The 27,612-nt window shown below is 39.2% G+C and overlaps 1 protein-coding gene across 5 annotated transcripts; it reads right to left on the bottom strand.

The window, feature by feature from the left end:
- Window positions 1-43: 43 nt before the first annotated feature.
- CMKLR2 (chemerin chemokine-like receptor 2) lies at window positions 44-25,261 on the bottom strand. 5 transcript variants are annotated; one of them, XM_013171695.3, is made up of 4 exons: window positions 25,134-25,261; window positions 17,178-17,219; window positions 13,678-13,824; window positions 44-2,768 (listed from the first exon to the last, which is right to left on the bottom strand). In XM_013171695.3, exon 4 carries the CDS (start codon window positions 2,750-2,752, stop codon window positions 1,700-1,702), a length of 1,053 nt encoding a protein of 350 aa, XP_013027149.1. In that variant the 5' UTR covers window positions 2,753-2,768; window positions 13,678-13,824; window positions 17,178-17,219; window positions 25,134-25,261; the 3' UTR covers window positions 44-1,699. The 5 variants fall into 5 exon arrangements, with proteins under 5 accessions (XP_013027149.1, XP_047903169.1, XP_013027154.1 ...); XM_048047212.2 differs by lacking the exon at window positions 25,134-25,261 and adding an exon at window positions 23,517-23,736; XM_013171700.3 differs by lacking the exons at window positions 17,178-17,219; window positions 25,134-25,261 and adding an exon at window positions 16,676-16,819.
- Window positions 25,262-27,612: the final 2,351 nt, after the last annotated feature.

Here is a 27,612-nt window from a genome sequence, read left to right as displayed (position 1 = left end):
CAGTCACTGCAAATCGCTGCTGAGAAAAGTAATGAACACGCTCTTTGGAAACAACTATTTTATTACTCCACTTGGAGTACAGTCAGGAAAGGAGTGCTAACACATCACTCTTAGAAAGATGTCAGGGAATATGTGAAGAAAAACTGCAAACAGTTGATGTAGGCACATTCAGCTGCATGGTACCAAAACATTATGATGAGTCACTATGTACTAGGCAGCGAATGACTCACAGGGAAGAATGCTGCTTACCAACTTTCCAGCCCAAAGTTAAACACATTGAAATTCCACTGATCCTGCCTCATTCTCCCAAATTCAGACCAGAGCCCAAAGAAACAGTTACAGACCACAATCAGACAGTTTCTGTTTGTACAGCTACCAATTCTGGATGTGCTCATCCATGCACATATATATGCTATTGTATAAAATATATTCACATATAAGACCTCGTTTAAAGTATGAATGCTACTTATGTGTGTTGGCATGTAGATGATCTGAAAGGCAGTTTTACTCTAGATACTTAGGTCAGGAACAAGGAAAAACTAGTTTGCATTTACCTAAAGCTTTATGCTTTTACTTTTAGCAGAGTTTTATCCTATGTACAGCTTCTTAGTTAAGTGGTATTGCCTCAGAAATTGGTTCACTCAGCATGTATATTTGCATTGGTGCATGTGTGATTCTACAGCAGGCAACAGGTTAGAACAGGATATAATACAACTGGGACTGCTGCCTCTTTCTTATGGGAGTGGACAGATTACAGACTTGTCAAATAATATTGTTAAATTCACTTAACGACACTGAATTCAATTCACTGATTTTTTTTTTTTAGAAGATTAGCATTAAGACAAAATGTTATACAACTTCTTAAACTCTGTTTGCAAGACCAGTAGAGAGCAACTGATAATTGTAAACCTCTCTAAATGTGAAAGCTTAAACATAGAAAAAGAACATATGATAGGGACATCCCAAATTCTTTGGGAACCATTTCTACTAACTGCACATTTCAAGTGAGCCAAAATCCTATATGAAACAGTTACTCAGTATTTTGTACCCAACCGGTATTAAGAGCACAAGACTAAGGGACCAGAAACCACAGCCTCCTTGTATAACTTTGAGTATAAGACAAAGAACAATGGGACAACACATTTTATTTCCATGTTTCTCTTGACAAGAGAAGGCAGCAAGTTAGTCTTCTCTGTCCTGGGACACTTCTCTGATTGCAGAGTGGAACTATTGGCAACTTCGCTGGGCTGGCATGTAGCCAGGTGATTCGTACTTTAAACAATACTAGATAATCGGGACACTCACAAGCCACTGATGTATGGCATGACCTCTTGGAGGAGGATGCCTAGATCAAAAGTGTTATCAGTGAGGATGAGGGGAATATTTTTGTGTGTTATTTTAATATCAATAAGCTACAGAACCCCAAAACAACAGGATTACAACAATATTCCTCATCAAAAACCCAGTTAAAGCAATTCCACTTACGCTGACAACTTTCAGTTCAGGGTGTCCACATTGCAACCACACCACACCCAAATGATGTGTCCTTTAAAAACATTTAAAGGAAAGCAGCAAGCACAGTTAAGCCAGCTGTTTATATAAAACTGTATTTGCAAAGATGCACATCTGACTGGCAGATGTGAAGTCAACTACACCTCCAAATCTGTCAGCTATTTTAGAGACAGATGGTGACAAGCTGTCACTGAGCAGTTTCGCAATAGTGCACAGGTGCATGGGTGTTGTCTGAGCTCCACAGCTGCTCGCTGACAGTTCCTGAGCGGCTCACCTCCCACAGTGCCAATTTCAGCACCTCAGAGACTGTTGTCTTGACCTGGGCCTGGAACTTCTTGCTGATGAGAACGTAGAGGATTGGATTGAGGCAACTATTGATGAAAGCAAGGCCAGTGGAGAGGGGAATGCCATCCTGCAATAAGTCATGCAAGTTTTCATCATGGTGAGCAGAAAGCTCCACAATGCTGAATATGTGATATGGTGTCCAGCAAAGAAAGAAAGCTACAACTACAGCAATAATGGTCCAGAAAAGCCTGCTCGAAGTCAATACAGTTCTCTTCTTCACTTTAACGATCAGCAATGAGTAGCAAATGACCATGGTCACTAGAGGAAAGAGGTAACCAAATGCAAGCCTCACCCAAATTAGAATGTGATGTCTCAGCATAACGAGTTCTCTATCATGCACGTGGAAGTTGTTGTAGCAAATGGTGACGTTGTTGAGAACTGTAGCTGTGTCCCTAAAGTATAAGGCAGGGCCACCAATAACTGCAGCTGATATCCAAATGATCCCACTGAGAATGAGCGTGTTCCTTATAGTCCGGTACTTGTAGGAAAAAACTGGGTGGACTAGGCGGATGTAGCGATCAAGGCTGATGAACGTCAGGAAGAAAACACTGGCAAACATATTAAGTAGTGCAATGAATGAGTTCATTTTACACAGCCACTTCCCAAAAGGCCAGTGGAAGCCCATTGCTACGTACGTGATATAAAGGGGCAAAAAGAGAACAAAAATGAAATCTGCAATGGCCAGATTGAGGAACCAGAGTGTAGAGACCGATTTATCCCACTTGAAGCCCATAAACCAGATGACAATGGCATTACCTGGGACTCCCAAAAGAAATGCCACACTGTAAAAGGAAAGGGAAATCATATGGGCAATGCTGAGGGTGGACTGGGGTGATTCTTCTTCTTCAGGCAGGTCATAGAAATAAGAGTAGTTCTCAAAATCTTCAAATGTCATGTTGCACAGCTGCTTTCTGGAAAAGAAAAGAAATAGAACAATCAAAGGAGAACTGTCCTATTGCATTGTAAATAATAACCTGCAATTCCTTTGAGTTCAGTTTCACATACCTATCACTCCTTAGCTGTCAACTGCTAGTACAAAGCTTGTGGAATATTCTGGCTGCAGACATTTCAAAAAAATACTCAAATCAAGACAAGTATCACTTGAATGCAAGGAAAACAGTTCCTGAAGACTTCATTTCTTAAGAGGGTGCTGACCACAATATCACTGGCAGAGTTCTGTGAGACTAGCTGCAAAGTTTCACTGCAAGTGTGATTTGTATACTTTTCTAGTTGGGTTTGGTATTTTACTTCTCTGATCCTGTTTGAAACAAGTTTTATGGACAGTATCTTTGCCAGAAATCAGAGAAGCACCAGGAATCTATAGAGGTGAAAAAATGCCAGAAAGAAAATGTTTTTTTTTTAAATTGATGTCCATCCCCACACAGCTAAAATAATAGTTAACAAAATATAGACACCGTTTTCTCCAGCAACTGAAAGTTCATAGGTTTATTCCTGTCTGTCATGTATCCGTCTTTGTATTAAGGAGCGACGATTCTCAGACCCACTCAAGGTATTAGATTCCCTAAGGCTGGGTGCTGTTCTTGTCACCTAGCAGTGTTGCTGACTTCAGGATGACTTATTTAGGACACAGCCCAGTTATAATATAGCAAAGGATGTAGAGAAGGAAACATAAGGAATGCATTTAAGGGCAATGCATACAACTGTGGTACTCTTCCATTATGATGAAAAGAAAAGTTTCTTAGGAGAATAACACACCCTGTAAGAGCTATAGCTGGAAATGTGTTGTGGTGTTTAGTTTGTGTATTTTATTGATTTATTTAAGACAAAGACAGACAGTCTGTTTTCTTCTGTTGCAAAGCTTCTGGAACTTACAAGTACAACACAATTTTTCAAATAGGAATTTTCCTCTAAAATCAAAGCAGAAGAGTGTAGGAGGGCAAAGAGTGGTAAAAAGGAAAATACAAACCACCAGTAAAATCAAGAAGAGAAAAAAAAAAGACAGGAAAACATCAAACAATGGTTGAACAGGAAAAAGCACTTAGAAGTTCTGTATTCATTCTACAGCATAAAGAATAGCACAGATGACCACAGTCTGACAGAAGTATCTGCCGTACTCAAAAGAAATATTCTGCTAAATTCTGTTTTCATTTAAAGCTATGTTGTTTGACTGGACTCAGCTGCGCTGAGAGCAGAATATGACCAACCTATTGGCCGTACGATGGATAAGCTCAGTGGTACATTTCTCAGCACTAGCTCAGTTCTGAAATGGAGATTCAGCCTGCACTTTTGGAACCCAGCTCTGCATTCCTGTAATTCCATTAATTCTAGTATGCTAAAGGACAACAGGAGCAGGATGTTGGGAGTGTGCTGCCTGCAGAAGCACATCTGCAAGTTTGTATTCATGTATATAACTTTCCTCCAAAAAAGTAGTTTGCTTACTTTGAAAGGATTACTCACATAAGCTACATATGTGCACACACATTGGTAGGATTAAATTTCTTATTTGTAAATGAAAGGAACAAGGTTAAAAATAAATACAAAAATTGTGTAATTTTATATCTCTTTAAAAAAATGTAATAAAAGTCAATGCAGTCTGTTTTATCAAGAGACTATGATAACATTTGCCCTTTGCAATTTACATCAGGTTTGAGGAATGTTATTTGGTTTGCTGTCCTGATAAAATGAAGTTTACTGGCCTGCATTTATGTAATTACTTGCCCGATGGGGATAGATTCTGCATCAAATACTGGTACCACCCTCCTGAGTAATTTTTTTCAAACAGCATAACTTCTGAGAAATAGTATAAACAAGAAGCAGTACCATTAACATCTGGAACAACACTGTATTTGGATAGCTTCAGAGAACACTGAGATTAATAATCCAATTTTAAGGGTCTTTGCCTGCATACAGAATTATGCCTTCAAACTGAATTTATTCAACTAAATAAATCAATGCAATTTTTCAGTCTCTTGCTGATTAGCATCCCGTATCCTAGTCACTAGTCAGGTTTGCTTCTAAGTTTCTCAGTAGCTAGCACAATGCAACAATACCAGGATTCAAGCATTTCCTCCACATGTGTAACCCCAAAACTTTTATTTCCCTCCTAAGTGCTAACAGTAATGACAATAACAATTGTTTGCCTACCACCCAACAACGTTCCTTTAATATTTAGAATTTCCAAAAATGATGTATAGCAGGAGAAAGAAAACATTGGACAACATTGCTCCCGAGGTACAGATACTGAGACTAGGCTCTATGGCTAAGGCTTGGCAAAAATTGCCAATTACACTTGCAAAGTCCAGAAACTTCTACATTTAACACATACACAAAGTACTCCTACAACAAGATTCATCACATTAGGTGCTGGTCTGAAAAAGATATGCCATAGGGGATATTCAGTGGAGCTATGTTGGTTTACTGCAGCAAGGACACGGATTTCTTTTCTTCTGGGCTGTTAGCCATCATTTAACGGGGCCATTTCTTTGTATTACACATAGTCCCAAATACGAGCTTATTTATTAATAAACATTTAGAAGCACAATTGTCTTGCAATTCAAGTCCAGATCTTGAAAGTGAAGAAATTTAATTATATTCCTTATTTTGTTTCTTATTTTCTGCATGTTCTTTGACAAATGGCCTAATTTCCAGGCTGGGAAGACACTTTGATGAACCTGTCTGCAAACGGAGGTCCAGCAGAGAAAACAGACTTTTTGAAAATGGTTCCCATTTGGCTTTCAGGCCTACTGCTAGAAAGTGTAAGGGAGATGATGCAGTTCACTGTCTCAGTCCCTGATGGTCCAGGGTTGTAAAAAGGGGCCAAGGTAGGAAAATATTTTTCAATAAACAGGAAAGTGTGGTCAGAGGCCTGGCAGTAGGATTTGGGGGCAGCTACAGGTTACAGAACAGTGTTGTACTGCATTTGTATGAATATAACCAAGTTTAGACTTCATCCTGTCTTCTTTTTAAATACACAGTCTGTGTAAAATGTATGCTTAGCAGTTGTCCTTTGACTGGAGCCTTTTCCTGTTTGCTGAGGTCACAAGCAGCTCTGAAAACTGAGCCTCAGTTGCCTTGACTCAGTTGCTTAATTATGAATACAGTTGTTTAATTTTAAGTAAATAGGTTTCAGAATGTTTGACCAGGAGGTTTCATTTCCTGTCCTCTTCAGCAAAATTGAAATTAATTACTAAATGACTTCATAAGAATATGTAATATCCCTACCCCACCCCTGGAAGTGTTCAAGGCCAGGTTGGATGAGGCCCTGGTGGCGTCCCTGCCCATGGCAGGGGGAGTGGAACTGGGTGATCTTTAAGGTCCCTTCCAACCCAACCCATTCTATGAATATCACAGGCTGGCGCTCAGTGCTAGTGCTTTTCAGATCCTAGGACAGAACAGCCTAAAGAAACACATATTACTAATAAATATATCTAAAATATAAGGTCACCGTACTGCTGGGAAGAGATTTTACCACGTACAACGCCTTTCTCCGCATTTCAGTGTGGGAATGCAGAATCAGATCTCAATTGACAGATTCACAGCTTTTTAATTGCAAGTACCTGGAGTTTTTCTCTGCAACAAATATAGTATTTTAGAAAGTTGAGCCATAAAGACAACTCAGACAAATGACTGAAACTGCTTATAACAGAACAGCTTTTGTCTCAGTAAGAATGGCCTTGCAGTTATGACACGGGACCAGGGCTATCTATGGACTCTATTCCTGGCTATGCCACATGCATCCTGTTAGACCAGGGGAAGTCTTTTGACCTCTCCGTGCCTCAGCCTTGAGGTCAGTGGAATGGCTTTGGAATGAAATTAGAATGGGTTTTCAGTCTAAAATAGGAGAAGACAAACAAAACAGTTGCAATTTCCTTTCACCTCACTCAATGTAAAGTCTTCCTGGGGGTTCAAAGTTCTCTGGGCACCATGCAAGTTAGGGTTATGGCACATGTTTGGGCTGCAGCCCATGCAGCCCCTACCTCACATTTGGCCCTTATAATTTTAGACATTTACAGAGCGGTCCAAGGGAAGAACTTATTTGTTGTCTGTGTTAGTTAAAAGTTAACACAAATGTTTGAGTGGCAGTCTCTAAATCTATTTGTTCAGTGTGATGAACAGTGCTTGGAGCCTTTGGGCAGCTAAACTGATTTCACAGGTGGACCCTAATTAATAGGAAAATTATGGAACATGGAGTTGGCTGTCTCAACAGTTTCAGAGAGGGTATATAATGTACAATCCTGCCTTTTAACATCTTCATGAATAATTCTGAGCATATCACATTCCAAATGTATGATCTATGGCTAAAGGAAAGCTTATTTGATTGACTCACTTCAACATTTGCCATTTGCACAAGTCAGATGTTGGAGAACAACTAGCTTTTCAAAAGGTCACCCAAAGCCTGCTCGTCATGCTGTGTCTCAGAAAGTTCATCTGGGTATCAAATTCATTTGAGAGCCCTCAGAAGAAAAACTGTGGGACTTTTGAGGCGCTAAATTTTGAATGTATGTAGCTTCAGAAACATAAACTACTGGGTGAATTTCATGTTTATCCGTGAAGTTCAAAACACAGATGGTTGAGCAAGCTTGTTAGAAGTATATATGTATTTCTGGAAAGTATTCTACAAACACGTAAGATCCTAAAACTCACAGGGAATACTGATGAGATTACAAACTGTCAGGGTCCTATGTATGTATTTCTCTCTCAAAGGCACAAAACCAAGATGACTGTTTGCCCCCATTCTTACAGCAAGAAGCACCTGGTACACCCATACTACTAAATTAAATCATAGCTATGCTACAATTAAGCCTAAAGCTAACCCTGCAGACAAAACTACTAGGAAACTGGCATTTTAATCTAGTTTACAAAAAAAAAAAAAAAAGGCAGAATCAAGGCTTGTGTGCATGTTTCACTTCCACAGAAATGCTCAATTGTTCTAATGGTCAGTACGCATATGGTAACAAAATGACTTTGTAAGCTGTTCTGAATTCAACAACTACAATGGATTATGATAGATATGATATGTGATTTGAAACCTTTTCAAGACACAATGTAGATGTATTTGTTCTAGCAGACAAGACAAGAATGCAAATAACCATCACTCACTGTTATGTCTCTCAGTGAAGCAGTGCTAGAAATGCATATGCAATGTACTAGCCAGATATCTCCTAAAGTGTATGCCAAAAGAAACTGTCTTTGAGCAAGGCTAAACATGACCTTATTAGTCAAAACACACCACTTCATCTGTGGTATTGAAGTCACCAGACCAGATAATAGCCTCATAACATTTTACACAGACAAAGTGAGTGTTAGAGCAGGATTAACAAACTCTCATAGAGCAGACACAGTTAATACCGGTAAAGCAATGATTTCAGACCAGGATTTTTGCTGCCACAGAAATGTTAAACAACAAATGGAAAACCCATCTTCATATCTAAATCATGCTGCTGTAATAGGAAAAATATCTACTGTAGGTCTGGCCTGAATATAAAAAATCACCCAGACAACTGCTGCAATTGAGCAGCTTACAATTTCCACAATCAGGTAACTCATAAATGCCTAGAATGAGCAACTGCATTTGGTAAAAAGTGATTTATTTCATGCAGATCCCAAGCACCAAGATTTTCCATCCCCAAAGAAAACATAGAAACTCTGATGTCCTTGGGATATGCACTGGAGGGGGGGGGAACCTGGTAACCATGTAGTTGGCACTGTCTCCTGCTCTCATTTTTTTTCTGTTAATACAGCTAAAAGTACAAATATCTCTCTTAGTAACCTTTTGAGCGTAAAGGTTTGCTGAAATCTTTGCAAGTCCATGACGTGAACATAACAAATTACAAAGTAAAAACAGAAGTTTACAGAAACAGTGCCCCTTGAGATTTAAAATATGGTCTTATATCCTATATGTCAGCACTGACTACGTATTTACATAACCAGTCATAACACCTAAGCATTCGCAGGCTGTAGTGAAACTGTACTCACATGGAAGTATCATTGGTCTGGTTTACAGACAAATGAGGTTGAGAATGACCTACAGGAAGTATCTGATCAAACCAGGTGCTAAACCTAGAATCCCTGCCTAGTTCCTGAACCACAGTCCAATCCTCCTTTCTTAAACATAACACTGTTCCCTCACTCATGATGAAGTAGAGAAACCACAGCTTCACCTCTGGGAAACCTTCATCCTCCTGAAGGAAGGCCCTGCCCTGTGCTGGTGGGAGCCAGCACCTACCTGGGCAGCCCTTGCAGATTCTGGTTGGCTTTCTTGTTTTCTTCTCTGGAAAGGAACCTGGATCTCTGCCATTTGTCTCTCATATGCATTAATTTGACTCTGCAAATCCACGATATAACTCAGAGCCACTAAGCACATCCCAGATGACCAAGCCCAGCAGGGACTGTGGGCTCGTGAGCTACCCAGATACTGTATTGGCTGTGCCCTCAGCATGTGGCATGTGCACACCAATGAGATATTGTTCCAGAGAAGTTTTGTATGTATCCTGTTCCTCCCCAAATGCCATCAGTATTTTCTTTAGCTATAAGCCACCACAATAACTACATATGTAGAGTAACGGAGACACCCACTTTAATTTTTTTGAGGTGCCTCAGCTTCACAGTGACTGGATTTCTAAGGTAATAAATGCTTGCATTTCTAATCAAGTATGACTTTTTATGTTTTTTATGTAAAGGTTATATGCAACTTTTACTTTGCAACTGTTGCATATGTTTGGAACAGAAGAAGATTTTGATGAGCTTTCCTATGATCATTAAATAATCATGCAATTCTGAGCATGTTTTTTTAATGGTTGCATTCCTTCAGCAAACAAATGTGTTAATCACAGTTCCCTCCTAACAGGAAATAGGAAATGAGAATAAAGTGAAAAGTTCAGACTATGAACTGTTGTCTCAGCAGACTGATTAAGGCCAATTAAATGTACGTTAGACAACAGCCATTCTGAAGTTACTGAAGGGTGACAACAGGTCTCTTCAGAAAAATAAAAATAACCTTCTCCAGCAAGATACAAAACCTCTATCAAATAACATAAGAACAACTTACAATCTACTATACTTATAGTCCTTTTAACAAGAAGAATTAAGAGCTAGTCCCAGGAAAAATTAGTAACACAGGTGATGAGATAACATACTTTATTTTGCCCTCACAGTTAATATACTAGAATCACTGTGTCCAGGAGATTAAGGGCTGTCTATATCTGTACCAGTGTACCTCTAATATTCATACAAAGATAATTCTTTTACTGACTTCAAGCTCAAGTCTAAAATAAGCATGGCCACTATTCTTGCAAAACTGGAAAAATCATATCAAAACAATTTCAGGAGGACTGGATTTTTATCTGTGTCCCAAATATGGCACAGGGAACACTCCCTAGCAGTGATAAGAACAGACGATGCCTATGACTTAGGAGCTTGGAAATACTGGTTTTACAGGCTTCCCATATTACCTTTTCAAATCACTTCTATGTCATGTTGAATTTGATGCCACCAGATATGGTACAACACCCTCTGGTAAGAATTTAGGACACCAACATGCTACTCAGTTTTCTTAAATGGACAATAGTACTCCACTAGCGATACGGTTTAGTGGAGTACTTAGTGTTAGGTCGGAGGTTGGACTCGATGATCTTGAGGTCTCTTCCAACCTAGAAATCTGTGATACTGTGATAGTTCTTAATATTTCTGAAACGTCTCACTAGAATGATCTGATCTGTTTAAAAGAAGATCACCAGAAAGACGAAATGGGAATGCAGAAAATGGTATTACATTGATGCTTCAGGGCTTACTACTCACCATCTTCTTCTCTCTCACCTAGGTGGCTTCAAAAGTGAACAAAACTTGCTGTGCCAGGCTCATACTTGCTGAAAGAGGCAAGTATTTCATGTTAGGAAAATACCCAAAGGCCCTAGCCTTTGAGATCAAAGCTTCACTGGGTCTAGGCACAGTAAGCACATAATGAGAGAGAATTCCTGCCTTGTTTATAATTACATGAGAATAAACAGCCACAAGAATAACAGAGAAAGGAACAGAAGCATCTTGCCCAAAGCCAAACAGTAAATTCAGACGTTGAGTTTGAGGCAGAATGGCCTGGCCAGAACAATGAAGAGGCAACTACCTTTTGTGGATAAGGAGAAAAGGTGCTGGTTCTTCATACTTTCATCTTATCACTCTTGAAATATATTCTCTGAGAAGTGTCAGAAAGTAAGATAGGAGAAGTCAGGAGAAAGAAATTAGGGAAGGAAAGAAAGAAACAAAGAAAGAGAAGAATATGGGGGAAGACAAATGAGGTTAATGGAGACAGGAATACATTGCCCCCTGTCTCCCAGATAACCATTCTGTGATTTAATCATGAATTCCAAAAGTGAAATTAAAAATATTAATTCACTTCCCATTAGATTGTGCATGTTTTTCTCCCCCACGTATAGACCTTCAAGAAACCCCCAGTGATGCCTCCTTTCTCTGTAAGTGTGTCCAGAAGTTATCTATGCACCTTTGACTGGCTGACCTGCCAAAAGGGAAAAAAAAAAAGAACAAAAAACAACCAAACAAAAAAAAAAAAGGAAAAAAAAAAGAAAAAAATTAAGCCAAAAGAAGTTAGCAGATGATGAAACTTTGGGGCCCACCATGGGAAACCTAATTGGTTTGGCTTCCATTCTTGTACAAGTAAAGCTAGGTACTAGATGGTCTATGGCAGTGAATATGTTAAAATTGCATCTACGACAACTCTCAATAGCTTTAGGGTTAGACAAATATAAAAATTAATATACTAGTCTTTTCTTCTCTTGCACTGATAACTGATGAAATGCTACTTTGACCAAAGAAACAAACAGAGAAGAATCCCACAGAAGAGAAGGAATGACTACTTTTCTCTGTGTGTGTTTAAGTCATCTCTAAAATGACCTGGATTTTTATAAAGAGATGCCAGAAAAAGAACAACAGTGGTAAATACTGGGAGCTGAGGGAAGAATAATGGTTTTGACAAATAACTTTGAGGAAAGACCTAGTAGTCATGCTGATGTATCGAGTGATCACATCTGGGGAAGGAGTAGGAAAGAGATGGATAAAACAGACAGAAGGACACTGAACCTTGGCTGGTAAGCAGAGGTAGGAGAAGGCTGCATACTATTTGGGAACTAAGGTTTCTGTGAAGGACTAGAGACTTCTGGAGTGCTGGCCCTTGCAGATACCCTTGAAATGAAACCTGACTTGTAGTGACGCATTTCGTTAGCTTGCCTTTAAGCCCGCTAATGAAAAAGTATCATATCTGAAGCAGGCCTGCTCATTTCCTCTAAAGAATTGTAGTACAATAAAATGGTGGGTCAGGTGTAAAAGACCTGCAACAAGCCAGCAAAAATGGTCTCTCTGGAAGAGAGCAGCCATGGGCTCATACAAAGCTTTTTGGTCCTGCCTCCAAGCCCACAACCTCTGGAACATACTGAAGATACAAAGAGCATATTCTGTGAGGACACAATTTTTCTGTTTGTCTCAGGAACTTCAAGCGTATAGTAAAAGTAGCAGCGAGTCTTGGAGAGTTGTTCTGTGCATGATAGTATCTTCCCTTCTAAAAGCAAATGTCTCTTGGTCACTGCTCACCCCAGCCTCAGCAGTTTCTTCTGGTACAGTGCCATGAGAACTGTTCCTCCCACTCAGTTCTCTTTTGCAAAGCCATCAACAACAGAGCCCTGCACTGTTATGAAACTAGTAGTTTCGGACTGAAAGAACGCAAATCAAGCCATTATCAGAAATAATGAGTGAAAATTAGCCTGACAACCAGCCACCACAGTGAGAGAGACAGCTGAACTGTTGGCACATTCCTGAGACAAAATGAATAAACAAGCTGATAACAAAAGCAATCATCAGATTGTAATCTTCTGCAGAACTAGTTCCTTACTGTTTGGAATAGCAGTTATTCATAAAAAAATAGTATCTAAGAACAGATCACAAACTTTTAAATCTAAATGTAAAATTATTCAATAATACAATTTTATTCAGCTGGAACAAGTTTTAATTCTTAGAGAATGTATACATCTTCTGTAAATCTACAAACATAATTCTGGGATATTGCTTCATTTTGCAAGATTGCATTTATAAAGGCTACAGGGGACAATGACATGGTTATCACTAAGTCTGAATATGAGGCAGAATCTAGCCCTATCTCATTACACTGCGATAAATGAAGTTTCAAAACTCTCTGTTTCCTAGAAAACACTGTTCTATGGACTCAGTGACAGCTAGATCCACAACCTTCTACTTATTTCATGATGGTTACGGGAAACACACACACCTTACATCTCAATCATAGGAACCTTTTTTAATTCTACATGACTAATTATTCAGAATGATTTTATTAGACTGTTCATAATTAAAGATTTGTTGATTGATAATTAATTTTTTACTTGAAATTGAAATGATTTCCAGTTTCTGTTCTAGAAGCTGTTCAGATCAGAACCAATGTACTTATTTTAAATAATACTGCAATTTGTGATAGCTGTAGGAGACATACTACCACTAAGCAGAGCAAACGAATTAAAACCAACAGGGTGAGGGGAAGATATTTCAGCCAAGGTCAGCTGGCATTCTCTAGCAGGATAAAAGGCTTCTTGAATTTTGTTTAAACACATCCAAAAGTTATTAAAAATTAAATTCACACATACTTTCATATTGTTTCTTGCTGCAGGGTTTGTTCAAAATAACCTTTGAAACAAATGAGAATCACATTCTTCATTTTAAGAAGTTCTTTTAGCCAGCATATGCTACACTACCTTACAGAATTTGCCTGCAAGTGTTGTTTTGTCACACATTATTCGGAACAAAGTGAGAGAAAGATTTAAAACATTAACAGAAAGATCAACCTACCTTCTTTATTCTTCAGAAGAAAGCGCACTGTAATTCAGAGATGTGTGCTCTGTAGCAGAAGGAAGAATGAAGTGATCTGTAGAGTTCAGAGTGACTTCAGTGTGATTCCAGCTGCTTCACTTGGCTACTGCCTTCCTTCTAATAAAGCTGCAGAATGATATAATGACGTGTTTGTTTTCAGCTGTGAGGAAGTTGTTTCCAACTTCCCTTGGTTTCCTAAACCCAGTTTTGAAATATTGCCCTTCTGTATAATCCCACTATTTCACCAAAATAAATGTTAGACGTGAATGAATCATTTTGGCCAGTGTCCAAGCAAGCAACAGATGTGGTGGCTGATGAATGGAAATGGACCTTACAGTTGCAGGCTGCTTTTTGTTATGCAGAGAAGCTGAACAGTATTTCTCTGTTTCTGACAACTCCAGTTTATAGAAAATAATTGAATGAGGAGAAAGATGCTTAAAAAGCTACACCAAAAGCATCGCTTTGTAACTGCATGGTGAGATACGTTCATTTATGTATTTATGATTAGTAGCTTCATCTCCTTTTGGATGTAAGAGAGAAGTGAGCTTCTCAAACTACCAGTCGTAGTCCCCTTGCCCATCAGTCAGTGCAACTCTGTGGTCAGACATTTGAACTGCATTTTAGGAGACTTGGCTTGAATCCCAGTTCTGTCAAGAGCCTACTGAGTGTTTGTGGTCAGGCCTCATGATCCCCATGAACCTTAGTTTCTCAGTAAGTAAAATGTGAATATTATTCGACTAGTATGGACATATCATAGCTTCACCTGACTCTGATGGTACTACACTCATCATACCATTCACTCCTTCCAGCAAAACTACCCTGTTTTGTCTTTCCTCCATGCCAGCTCTTCCTGTCCCGCCAATATAACTTAAAATGCTGATAGCTTGTATGTGAAGGGAAAAAGTATGAATGAAAGGAGGATGGAGATTATGCTATAGTGGGACACAAGTGTCCCTGGACCAGGACGAAATGACAACAGGGGGACATAATGTCTGTGAATATGTAACACAGGAGACAGACTACAGGATTGCTTGAAGAAAGAGCAGAGAACGACTTGAGGACCTCATGGTATGGCACCTAACTTGTCTATTTCTCTCTGTTTAAAGATTTCCTCTTTTTTCTAGGTAACAGATAGGTGAAACTTTGCTGATAAAAACTAATAGCAGTTTAATAGCAGTTCTCTCTCTCTCTCTGGTAAATATTGGGATAGGGTAAACGTAGGCACTATTTAACTGCAGATGTGCAGAGAATTTTGCCTGTAATGGCACATGAGTCTGTCTCTAGGTACTTTGCCAAATGCAGTTAATGTAAGGCAGTTAATTTAAGGGCTCGTTCAGCACTATTTCAGTAAGACAAAAGCAAAAATTACTGGGTAGAAATGCCCACATATGATCTGCACTAAAAGAAAAACCTCAGCAAGCAAAGTAGAATTACATACATGCCAATTACACTTCACCTTCTCAGTGCAGGGAGCACTCTGGAGAGTGCAATGGATTCTAGCAGTTTTTGGGTGGTGAGGAATCGTCTCTAAGGGGCTGTTTCCTTCTCCATAAAGTAAAGCACAGTGGAACTGCTCTATAAAGGTACTGGGATGATAGGTCAACTCCTTCATTCTTCTGAAGCAAGGGAAGATAGCAATTTCCTTCACCCTTCCTACCACTGTGGCAAAAATAAAATCAGAGCTGCTAAGGATCCAGAAGAAATTTTGTGGAGACAAGTTTTCTTTGTAAAAGAGTTTGTATCCCATCCACCCCACCCCAAACAGCAGGTCACTACATTTCAAAGAGATTTTTTTGCCAGTGTGTTCTACCTAGATTTTTTTTGTTTTAAATTGAATGGGATTTCTGATCTGATGAGCAAATTACCAAATTTCTACAGTATAATCAGCATATGCAATGTACCTAGGAGGAAAAAAAGAACAGAATTTTACAGACAAAATTTCACTTAATCTGAAAGGATTTTGTTCTCCTTGTTTTCTGTTCAGAGCTAAATATATCACTTTATTCTTCTACAGTTTTGATCAGTCACAGTGGGAATTTTAAGTCCCTGAAAAATGAAAGGTTGGGCCCTAAAACTTTAATTTTATTTCCTTCTATACTGAGACATAGTAAAAACTTGAATGATGAATCCAAAATTACATAATTTAATATATACTTGCATGCAACTCATTAACCATGGATCTTTTTACTAGTGTGATCTTTTTAGATATTTTTGAATGTTATAAGCTTGGAAGAAAGTTAATGAAAAAAAAAAAGCACCTTATTTGCTTTTTTGTCTTCTCATTTTTATACTTGATTGTATTTTATTTTGCCATGTCATTTGTGTTTTTCAACAGGGTATGTTAATGTGGTTTGGGAGTTTTAACTCTATACATTGGGGGTGTGTGACAATATGCCAGTGTTGTTCTGAAGTGGGACATGCATTCATGAACATACAATGCATGTAGGACTTGCAGAGCAGAGAGACAGTAATTTATACCTGGTGAAAAAATGAACAAGGAAGAATATTTTCATACAAATAACAGATTTTGGGTTGCCCAGCAGTGAATAAACTAGGTTTATTAAAAAGCAAACGAGTTTTAAAAATACTTCTGATTCTTTATTGTTAAACCCTATAAAACAAACCAAAAGCAGAGAATACATGGCCTTCAGAAAAAAAACTTTAGCAGTATTAAACTAAAGCACAAACTACAAACCAACTAACAAAACCAGCTTTAATTTACCAGGATTACAAACAACTGTCTGATAGTTCTGATAATTATTTCCCACTGTAGGACCACTGGGTTTTATCAAGCTGCATATTAGTATGTGCAGATAATCTGAAGAATACTGAAGAATACTCCAGACTAAACCCAATTTGCATTAATTCAATTAAGTCATATCAACCACGAATTTCTAAATTAAGTCTAACAAAATATATTTAGTTTTTCACACTTTCAATTAAACTGAACAAGAGAATAAAGAAAGAAACTACTTACCTTTTGAGGTATGCAGTTGTTTAATTCTTCCCTGTTCCTTTGTCATTACTTTTTCAATTAACACCTCATCGATTAAAATCCATTTTGGAAAGACAGAGTTTGACTGCCTGACAATCAGGATCAGGAAAAGAGTAATTTCCTCCCTTCCTGTAAAACTAATGACTATTCATGCCTATCCTTTTGGTAAAGCTGTAATATTTACTTGTGGCTTAACTGTGCACTATGTACCATAGTCAGAAACTATGACAACATTCTCCAACGACACATTTAAACCAAACTACCTGGTGAAGGGAGGTTTGGCTCATACAGGAAGGTCTGTATCCTTTTTCTATGCAGATGTTAGAAACCTGAAGATTTTCATGCATAATGTGTGAAAGAAATCCAACAATTGTGCAAAAGGCAAAATTCCTCATTTAGCTGTTACTTTGGTCTGGTAAAAACACACAAGCATAGAAATGAATTACTATATGTGGCTGTATATATATAAAATGTATATACATACAAGTTTGAGAAGCACCTGTAGAAGCAGCACTCAATGCAACTCCTGCAAACAAAAAGAACGAAGTGTTTCATTCTATGAAATCATTAATATTAGACAGTAATTTACAAAGAAGTCAATGAAAAACATATATTTGATGATTAAGAATGATATCTTGAAAAAAATACTATTAGAAATAGCCTGTTTCTCGTAGTTTGCTTTTATACTTGCACTTTTTCCTCCCTTTCTACAAATAAATAGGAATGGTTTTCTACGTAACTTTTAGACCATAGCTATCCAGATTTTGTATTCATATGACAATAAAATAAGAGATTATATCTGCCACTTAGATAATACTTGAAATTAATGGAATTTCCACAGTGCATCAACATGAACGTTCTGATATGTCATTGAGCACTAAAGGTAAGCTGCTGTTACTCAATGACTATAAGTAGCCAACTTGACAACAATATTTTTCCATTTTAGCCGAAGCTCTGTCTCCTTCCATACAAAGGAATGCTGTTTGGAATAATTTCAGAGAGAACTACAGAGATTACAGAAACAAAACAAAAGGCAAAGCAAACTATAGTTGTTTCACTATGTATTTCACAATCTTCAGTACTACTGTAGGAATGAATCAACTTGCGCTTTTTCACCTTACATAAATTAACAGGAACTACAGAGTTACTCAGAGATCTTAGGAGACAAATGCTCAGAAAGGAAGCCAGAGTTTACTGTTATGCATCTAAGGCACCCTGGATTTATATTCTTTATGGATTGAGTCACACGTCTCAAAAACTGCCCAAAACCAAACCAAGCTAGGTTAGAAAAAAACGAAAGCACAGAGATGAACCTCAGCCACACCAGAATTTTAGCTACCTCCATCTACTCAAGATCTGAGTCACCAGTATAGTTGCCTATACCTATTCTTCCAAAGAACTTAAGTCTTATTTTCCATTTAAAATACAAGTTCTGAAGGTTCAGTTATCCATCTTTTATATAACAGGTCTTTTGATTAAAAACCCAAAGCCAAAACTCAATTTGGGATTGCATGGGTATTGTATTATTAATGGGATTATATCCTGGTGATGCACACAACAGACATGACTCTCACCTAGAAGGAAATTAAATTTAATGTTCTGCAATCATCCCTTAACAGTTCACAGCTAAGTTGTTGAAGTTTGTCATGATGAATAACAATGCAGAAAACAAGCAGGTTCATAGGGAGGAGAGGATAACAAGTACCAGTCCCTCACTAGTCTGCAGTTAGACTGTTGCTCCTAGCTGCTCTGCTAGCTGTGACAAAACTGCTCTGAAACACTAACAAACTGTAAGCAGCAAAATTGAAGAGTTCTCATCACCTGCAAAAAAAAAAAAAAAAAAAAAAAACACAGCAAAGCTAAGGTTCAGTACAAAATAAAAAACAGCCCCCTGAAAAAAATACGCTAACAGGCTGGGTGCCTATGTAGCACACATGGGTGATCAAGCAAGGTCGCTGCTTTGCAGCATTACTACTCAAAATCTTAACAAAAAGAAACATCTACACATGGAATCATGGAGCCTGCTGGTTACCCTCTACAATGCTGTCTAACCATTGACATTCCTTAGGATTTATGGAGATGCAAAGGCTTTAAACTGGACAGTAGCTCCTTGCATATAAATGGAAGATGGTTCCTGAACACTAGTGCAAAGCTGATGCAAATCAAGTCCAAATCAAGCTCAATCAACTATGGATGCTCTGAGAAGCTGTGGTCAGTGGTTTAAGCACATATTCATTTGTATTTTTAAAGTTGCTTTTTATAGTCAGCTACATTTGTCAGATTGTTTTTCTGCTTAGTGGATGTAAACGCCTTTTGTGAAAGGTGCCAGGTGACCTTGACTCCTTGGGTATTTAAGTTATTTATCCATAGCAATGAATGTGAGAAAGGGAGAAGCAATGTGAGCTCTGCTTACTGCTCTGCGTTTGCCCTCTCCTCTGATCACTCCCCAGGGAGAGAGCATAGTTTTACTTCTACAGCCTACCCAGCCCTCAGCCTCTCTAATGAGAAGGGAGCTGATAAATCCCAATAAGCATGCTGCTTGTGATACAGGTAAAGCAAATTATTAGAAGCTCTGAAAAACACTTTGGTAATTAAGGGCTCAGTTCTGTGTATGAATTCCATATTAACTCTTCTACTGCCTTCAGTGAAAGCAAAATTAGCATAATCTCTAATAAATTAACAGTGGGCTCAGGGAAGGAAGCACAGGAAATCAATTCAACCAATGAGGCAGCTGAAAACCCAGCGTTTATTTGTCCATCCTAGTTCCTTAAGCTGCATCAAGATGCACAAAGATTAATCTTAACTCCTTATTAATTCACAATTATTATTTTTTAAGAAGACTATGAGCACCAAATTCAGCACTTAGCATGAACTTGAAAGTAGAATTTACAGGAATATTGAGACTAGAATTGCCACATTTTCTGTAAAGGCTATTTAAGTAGCTATTTGTCTTTTCAAGCTTATTAATTTCAGCTATAACTGGGGGCATATTGCAGATCTTCTGCACAGATGAAAAATATCTGAAAATTTTCTGAAGATACTACTGAAATCATTTGAGGAAGAGAGGAACAATTTTTAAAACGTTTAGAAGCCTATAGCTCTGCTGTCTGTCATTCAAGAACAAAAGAACCCAGTACTGCCTTGCCACGAGAAAGCAGAGTTTGGTACAACATGGCTCAGAGGCTACTGGCTGAATACTTTGCTGTAAGAACATTTCTTTGCTGTGCACCACACATCCCACGAGATGGGAAAATAGGCAAAAGGCATAGCTTGGGTCCAAACCAGAAACTGAACCCCAGTTACTTCAGTATTACAAACACAGACCATCCAACAATGTGGAAGAGACTTCTGTTTTTATTGATGGACCAGAAAACAGAGACACTAAACTCTGATCCAAAGAAATACTACAGTTCCAGTAATAGCATGCAAAATGCTGCAGAAACACAAACCCTACAAAAAAGCTTTTTGTTCAAAAGGTCTTTTTCTTTCCCCATGTTCAAAATTTTCCATGAAAACATCTCTGTATTTTCCAACCATAAGAGAAAGAGGTTTCTTTCAAAGGCTGCTGTTTTTGCTTATCAGCATCGCTAGACTAAAAGTAAGTTTTGTCCTTGGAGAAAAACAGAACTTCTCTATTCTACCTCATTTAACTTCCTGCTTTTTTCCTGAATAGGAGGATAAAGAAATCTTTCTTCAAATTATTCCTGAGGTAAAGCAAGGCTGAGCGTCTGCTTGCTCTCAGATGTAAGAAAGTACTTTATGTGGTTTATTGTGGGAACAGAAAAAAAATATATATATATTTTAGAGCAGCCAATGTGGGGGAAAAAAATGCTCATTTAACTATCTTGGGAATGTATTTTGACCCCATCTTAAATTGGCTGCAGAACATCCACTGACTCAACATAATAGGATATACTATTTACAATTCCTTGACTCCTATAAATTACACTATGGACAAAGAAGCTGCAGAGGTATTTTACACTCAGGGTCATCTTACATTCATCTGCATCTATTTAAAACTGGAACAGATCCATTAAAACTGATGGATATAAACATTTAATTCAGAATATTCAAAGGAGGCAAGGCAAGTAGTCAACTTCTGGGAGTCTGAAAATTGAACATTCTTGAAAAAGAGAATTAATAAAACTCCAAGAAGCTTTGAGAAAATTACCTCTATTGGAAATACATTATTCCCTGCCTGTAAAATGGGATTTAATATTTACTTTTGTGAAAATGCCTTGGAGTTCCTACTGTGATAAAAGGTGAGGTGAGCTAGAACTCATCTATCATTAGTCATCTACCATTCTTATTTAAAATATCTCAAGACACTCACATTAGCTCCTCCTATAAAACCTGCATTAAGTCTGTGCCATACCTATATTAGAAAAGAGGATGATTTCAAACATGCCAATCAAAACATTTTGCCACGCAGATGAGAATAACTGTTCTAAGTGTGTTTCACTCCCCTTATCTGGCTGTGGTTAATACTAGAACGTATTGTTCTGTTTTCTTCATAGCTGAAGGCTGTCAAGTTGTATAGCTCCCTTCAGCGTGGGGGAATGAAGTCACGTTTCTACTTTCCACGGCATTTGCTAGCATGTACCTTTCCAAAATTACTCTATATTTCAGGGTAATTTGGTAATGAACAACCATACTTGAAAATGCTGTCAGTTCTCAAGGGCTGATCTGACTATATCAATCAGGGAAATTTATTCTGTGTTATTTTTGAAAATAAATATAAAACAAAAGGAAAATAGAATCAAGAAATTAAAATTTAGGGACCATTAACATAGTCCCTTAGCATTAAGGGACTATTATTTCTGAAGCTAAAAATACTTCCATGCACAAGCTGAAGGTGAAAGAATATCCTGTAATTCATGATCAGTCACCACTGGTGGCCCCCAACCTACTTCCTGACCTAGTCCTGTTCTTTGTGTCACATTTCTAAAAACAAAGGCACAGTTATTTCAGAGGGATGAACTGGCTGAACAATTATTAGCAGAAAGCAGAAATAACTGTGGATGCAATACTAAACTATTTAGCATTTTATGATGAACAATGCGTTCTCTGAAAGCAAACATTCTTTCAGGTTACAAACGGGAAAAGGATCCAGAGGTGAGAGTTTCCCCTTTACTTTAACTCCAGTGAATTTTATTTGGTTCCACAAGGGGGCTGCCTGGACACCTAGACAACATTTTCCCCGTGTTCTCCTAGGTAATGTGGTTATTTGGGTCCAGTAAAGAACGAATTCCATGCAGTGCCAGAGAAATGCATACAAACCTCTCAACTGCTGCTTTAATTTCTTAGCAGAAATTCTCTTCTGAATTCTGCTTTAGGACAGAGTGTCCTAAAAACATGTTAAGCTAAGCTATTGGAAACATTTAAAACAATTGAGCAGTGTTAGGGTATGGTTTTGAAAAGTAAATTAAAAAATAATAATAAAGAACATTAGCAGACCATTATGCAGAAATTTTCTGAAAATGCTGAATTCTAATAAATTCTATAGCCTCACTGTTTAGTGACACATTTTGAGTTGTCTCATCAGCTGTTCCTTCTGGATGACTTGCCAGCAAACAAGCAGCAACAGCAGCTGTAACAGCAACAATAATAGGCTCTGGAATGAGCACGAATGCCACAGAATGTTGCTCAGCATTATTATAATCAAGATCTCTGTATTTTCTAAAGTACATACGTACAAAAATACGTTATTCAGAGCAGTTTTAGTGCAAGAAATGAGGAGTTAATCTAATACCCCAGATATTTGGGAAGTTCTTATCATTAACTCTGATAAAGTTGTTAGTTTAAAATTTATGGAACCTTTGATTTTTACACTTAACAAGAATTATTCTTTTTTACATAACTGAAGTGATTACAAAAGAGATAAAATACCACAGGATATCAGATCACTCCTCCGTTTAGTCTGGTATCTGATATTGAACAGTAGCCAGCAGCAGATTCTTCAAAGATACCAAAATTACTTTAAGAGAATTTTGCATTTGTTAGTAATTAAATGTTTCAGTATAATGCCATGTATTATCGAACACTCATTCTGCTACAGAGTTGAAGAGATCCTCCTTTCCCAAGCCTACTCAGAACTGAAGTGCCCTACAACCTATACATGTTCTTGGACTGTCTTGAAATTTGCCATACTTTTTACAATCCAGGCTAGGTCTAGCAATCCACAATTGTGGACATTTGGCAGAAATACTCTCTGCATTCCTCAGAGCCCAGCCCTCAAATGCTGTTGAGTCATTCAACCTTTTGCTCAGATCCTCTGAACAATTTTACCAAAACAACAATTCAAGAATAAATTAGGCTATTAAAATCAGCATGGAAAGCAGATATACAACAAACTAAAAATCTAGGCAAGTTTCCTTCCTGATAGTTTTATCAACCTTGATTTTCATTTGTTATATTCTCACTTTACTAGCTGAAGCATACTGCTGGAAGAAATTTGAGACTCTAATTTTTAGGAAAATATCTATTGTTTATCTATTGATTGTCGGAAGTTACTTTTTCTTAATGTTTTTTTCAGAGGTATAACCTTGACATGCATTTGGCTAACAGGTGCAGAAAAGCATATCAAATCAAAGCAAAAGTAAAAAGCAAAGCATTGAAAGCTGTATGGGACAGTTTATGGAAACTTGATAGATGATACCAGGAAAGGGAAAAAAGTGGAATGCTTGGATCAAAAGAGTGTAATTTTTAAAAGGCAAAAGGAAGTTTCTCAGCCCTGCTTTAATGTTCATGCACGTATGTGAGGAGGAGGTTAGCTGTTCCTATAGTTAAGAGGAGAATAGAGGGATCTCTCTCAATACCTTACCTGAGCTTAAATCAGATTGCAACCTCAAGTTGATAAATACAAAAAGAGTTGGAAGGCAAGAAATGGCAGAATTTAGGCTTGTGATGTCAGGTATCTTTGATCAATAGTCCAAAAGATAGAATATTCCAGTCTATCCTTGCAAAAAATATACAGGAACATTCCAAGGGCAAGATACACGGCACTGTGGGATGGACTCTGCAACCTTCTCTTTGTCAGAACTTGAGCTACACTGAAACCTCCGACAGGTATCTGAGCTTACTTTGTTTCAACAAGTTATGAAGGGTTGGTTAGTGATCCACATTAACTCACAAAGCTTGCTGCAAACCCGTCACAAAGGTAAACTATTTTAGCCTGAGATAACATGTTTCAAAGCGTCTTTGCCACAGCGGGAGTACACACCTTCAAACAAGGCAACTCTGCAGACAAGAAGTAATTTGGGCATCTGCCTGAGCTTTTACATATGCAAATCTTCTCCACAGAAATACTGCATCTGCAAGATTTTATGACTGCTTTTTACAAATCTCCACTCCTACCCACAGGATTCTGTCTAAAACTAGGCTTTCACTTGTCCATCACTGAAATCAAAAATTATTTCCATGTTACTGAAGTGACTGATTCTCCCTACATATCCTTGTATCACAGTCTTATGTCTTTCAAGATGCCTCAGCTAATCCATCATCTTATTCAGTTATGCCCAACAAAATAAATGTAGCTAGAATGAGTAAATAATGATTAACGGATCCTGTCAGCCTTAAGAGGCGTAAACACTATGCTGTACGTACCTCAATGTAGTATCCCCCACTTTTTTAATCAGTTTGAGCTTTGCCAAGTTCTATATTAAACCAGGTAACAAAATATCACCAGGCAACTTAAATTCTGCGCTAGCTTCTTTGTTGGCAATGAAAATATCTCTATATCCATTCACATATCAAAATAATTCAACAGCAGTTAAAGTAGTTTCCCTCCTAAAGAAAAGCCTTCTCCTGCTGTTCTTCCATTTGTGACTTTTTGTGTTCAATTACTCGTTCAGCGTGGGTGGACACTTCTAAGCTATGGTTTCATAATCACACAACAGCAGCCCTTTTTTACAGCAACCTCTGTTTAAATATTTCTTATTATGGTGAAGTCAACTTCCCCCCCCCCCCCATTGCACAATCCAAGCCTGCATCTGCACCTGTCTTCACACATAAGTGGTGATAATCTTTGCATCTGCCCAGATTGCTTAAAAAAATCCTGCTTCTTCAGCATAATATGAGAGAAATGTGCAATAGCTGCTTTCCCACAGGAGATTAGATAAAACACTGAATACCTACAACTGAAAACAAAAGATAACGTGAGCTATGGTCGCATTTGTAATCCCACTCCTGAGGAAAACAAAAGCTTTTTTCATTTGTATGGAAAGAGAGCGGATCTGGCATTAGGTCAATCAAAAAGTCAAACCAAGACTTTTGCTCTGTGCTAAGAGCCAGCTACAGAAGGCTCATCACGGAAAGCAAGCTGTTTTGTAATGATAAAGGTATAAACCCTACGGTCACGCCTCCAGCATGTGAAACAGCGTGCTTTGAAGGACAAAACAACCAGTACGTTTGGCAAAATAAAGCCTGTCAAGGCCACTACCTCCCAGAACTGGAAAACCACGACTCGAGCTCGCGAAAAGCCGCGAAGCTCCAGCTTGCTGGAGCAGGTTTTGGAGGCACCAAGGCTTTTCGGGGTCGTGTCACGGTGCGATCGCGACTCCCCCGCCAGTAGCCCTCCGGGGCCGAGGGTCAGGCGGGCGGCGCCGCGGGGCCGGGCCGGGGGCCGGCGGGAGCCCGCGCGGGCGGAGCGAAGCGCCGAGGGGAAGGCGCTGAGGGGAAGGCACCGCCCGCCGTCCCGCGCCGCCCCGGAGCAGGAAGCGGGGGATGGCGGCCCCTGACCCCGCCGCGGCACGGAAGAGCTTGCGGGGAAGGGACGGAGGTGAGGCGGTGCCGGGGAGCGAGCCGGGCGGCGGGCGGGCAGGGGAGGGGCCGTTGGGGCCAGCCCGGGCGGGCGTTAACGGGCGTGGTGGTGGTGGCGGCGGCGGCGGCGCCCACTCAGCCCCCCGCGAGGGGCGGGCGGAGCGCTCCGAAGGCGGCGGGGCCCAGCCCGCCTCGGCTCGCTGTCGGCCCCGGCGCTGCCCGCCGGGACCGGGTGGGGACGGGGCGCGGAGCCTGAGGCGGCTCCGCAGGGAGCGGCCGCCTCCCGGGGCGCGCTGCCGCTGCCAGGCGGGGGGCTGCGGCTGGCGGGGCGCTTCCCCCGTGCTCCATCAGTGACCCCGGGTAACGGAGGTGCTGGGGAGGAGCAGTGCTGGTCGGCCTCTGCTCCTTTATAACCTGTTGCAGGACGAGGGTGGCACTAGACTTGCTCTGAAGCCTTCGATGCTTGTGTACGCTATCAAAATGCACTACTGGTTTTTCTTTGTGTACGTTTCATGCCTTTTGTTGGCTTCGTTGTGGATTTCTCGTTCAACACGCTTGTTTGAAGCTTTTTGTGCTCTGGCTGCTGTACACAAGTCATTCGATAAACCCAAAACCAGCATTGGTATTCAGATACAAGAGATATAAACAAAACTTCTGTCTAGAGATCTGTGAAATCAAATGTTTCTGTGTGGAGCCTGTTCTTACGTTCACAGTTTACATTTTTTTTTCCCACTGGTAAAATGCTTAAATGAAAGCTTATGCAGATCTAATTTATTTTTTTAATCCATAAGTTTAAGATATTTACAGTTGGAATACTCTTAGCAAAGCCTGCAAATCTGAAAAATCCTTTCTGCATTTATAGATGTAGTGTCTGATTTGATAAACTAAGGATTGTAGTGAGGCTTGCCAGATTTTATTAGTATAAATAAGGCATCTACATAGAATGCTTCCTTTACGTTACTAGACCATGATTTGAGCTTGACCTCAGATGCCACGTAGGATCTATGTCGCTTCAGTTCAGATTTTCAGCTTGTTCTGCTCATCAGGGTTCTCATAAAACAGAGACAAGGAGAATTGTTTTTTGTCTCCTGTCAGCTTTGCAGGGAAGTATGTCTGAAAGGCTTTTCTCAGATGTTCACCTCTCTGTTACTTAGTGGTAGCACAGGCTTTTACAAGTTTTCCCTAGCATGACCCCCTTCCACAGTGAGAAAATCTGGTCCATCAAATCTCCTTGAACTGCAGAAAGTTGCCAAGGAGATGTAGACTGGAGTAACTCAGCTATTTTAATAGTCCTGCACAGTTTGAAGTTACTGCACTTGTAACTCAGTTTAAATGTGAGTCTGCATGACTCGATTTGGAGGCTGTTGCTTACAGAGTTGTGCTTGCAGATGAGCAATCTCTCTCAGAAGAGCACCAAAACCACGTAAATTATTCCTTGAAATAAGAAAGTAATGAACCACTGTAGTAGTTATCCTCCAACATACTGTAGTTGCCGCTTTTTGGCATTTTCTGAGATGAAACTAGGTATTTTTATGTTGAGGTGTCGTAATCCAGTTTTGGGGCAGCGGATAAATGTTTGCGGTGCCCTCTGCTGACTCTGGAACGAGCGAGCACTTTCCTGTTTCTCATCAGTTGGAGTGAATGGGCTGGCCTCCTCTGTGGCCACTGCACTCTTACTTCACTACATAGTTGCAACTATAGCTTAAGAATATATGGATAGTAAGACCTTAGATTTGCAGTAAGTTGACTTGTTTACAAACACAAGGAAGAAGTTATTCTCCATAATGCATTATTCATGAAAGATAGTGTTGTGGGCTTTTTCTTCGCATCCTTCTGGGTCCCAGCTGTGTATAGGGCACTGAACAGGGTGACTTAGACCTGTTGATATATCAAGAAAGCCTTTTTCTTGGTTGACAGATGAGCTTGTTTTGCCCACTTGCAGGATCAGATTGATTATCAGTAAGTAGTTTCTCGTGGGTCAGATTTTCATGGCCACAAGGGATTTTTTATATTCTCCTGAACTCTTGGATATTGTTTGCTTCCAAGTATTGTCCCATCTCGTGATTTCCATATTGTTCCTGGAGCTGTGGGCACTACGTGTTCTTGCTGTCTGACAGTGATATGCATCAACTTTACTGAAACCCCTGATGCTGTTTTCA

This window comes from Anser cygnoides, chromosome 6, assembly GCF_040182565.1.
Source record: "Anser cygnoides isolate HZ-2024a breed goose chromosome 6, Taihu_goose_T2T_genome, whole genome shotgun sequence".
NCBI lineage: Eukaryota > Metazoa > Chordata > Aves > Anseriformes > Anatidae > Anser > Anser cygnoides.
The sequence above is the reverse complement of the archived record's forward strand: the minus strand, read 5'-3'. Positions and strand labels throughout refer to the sequence as shown.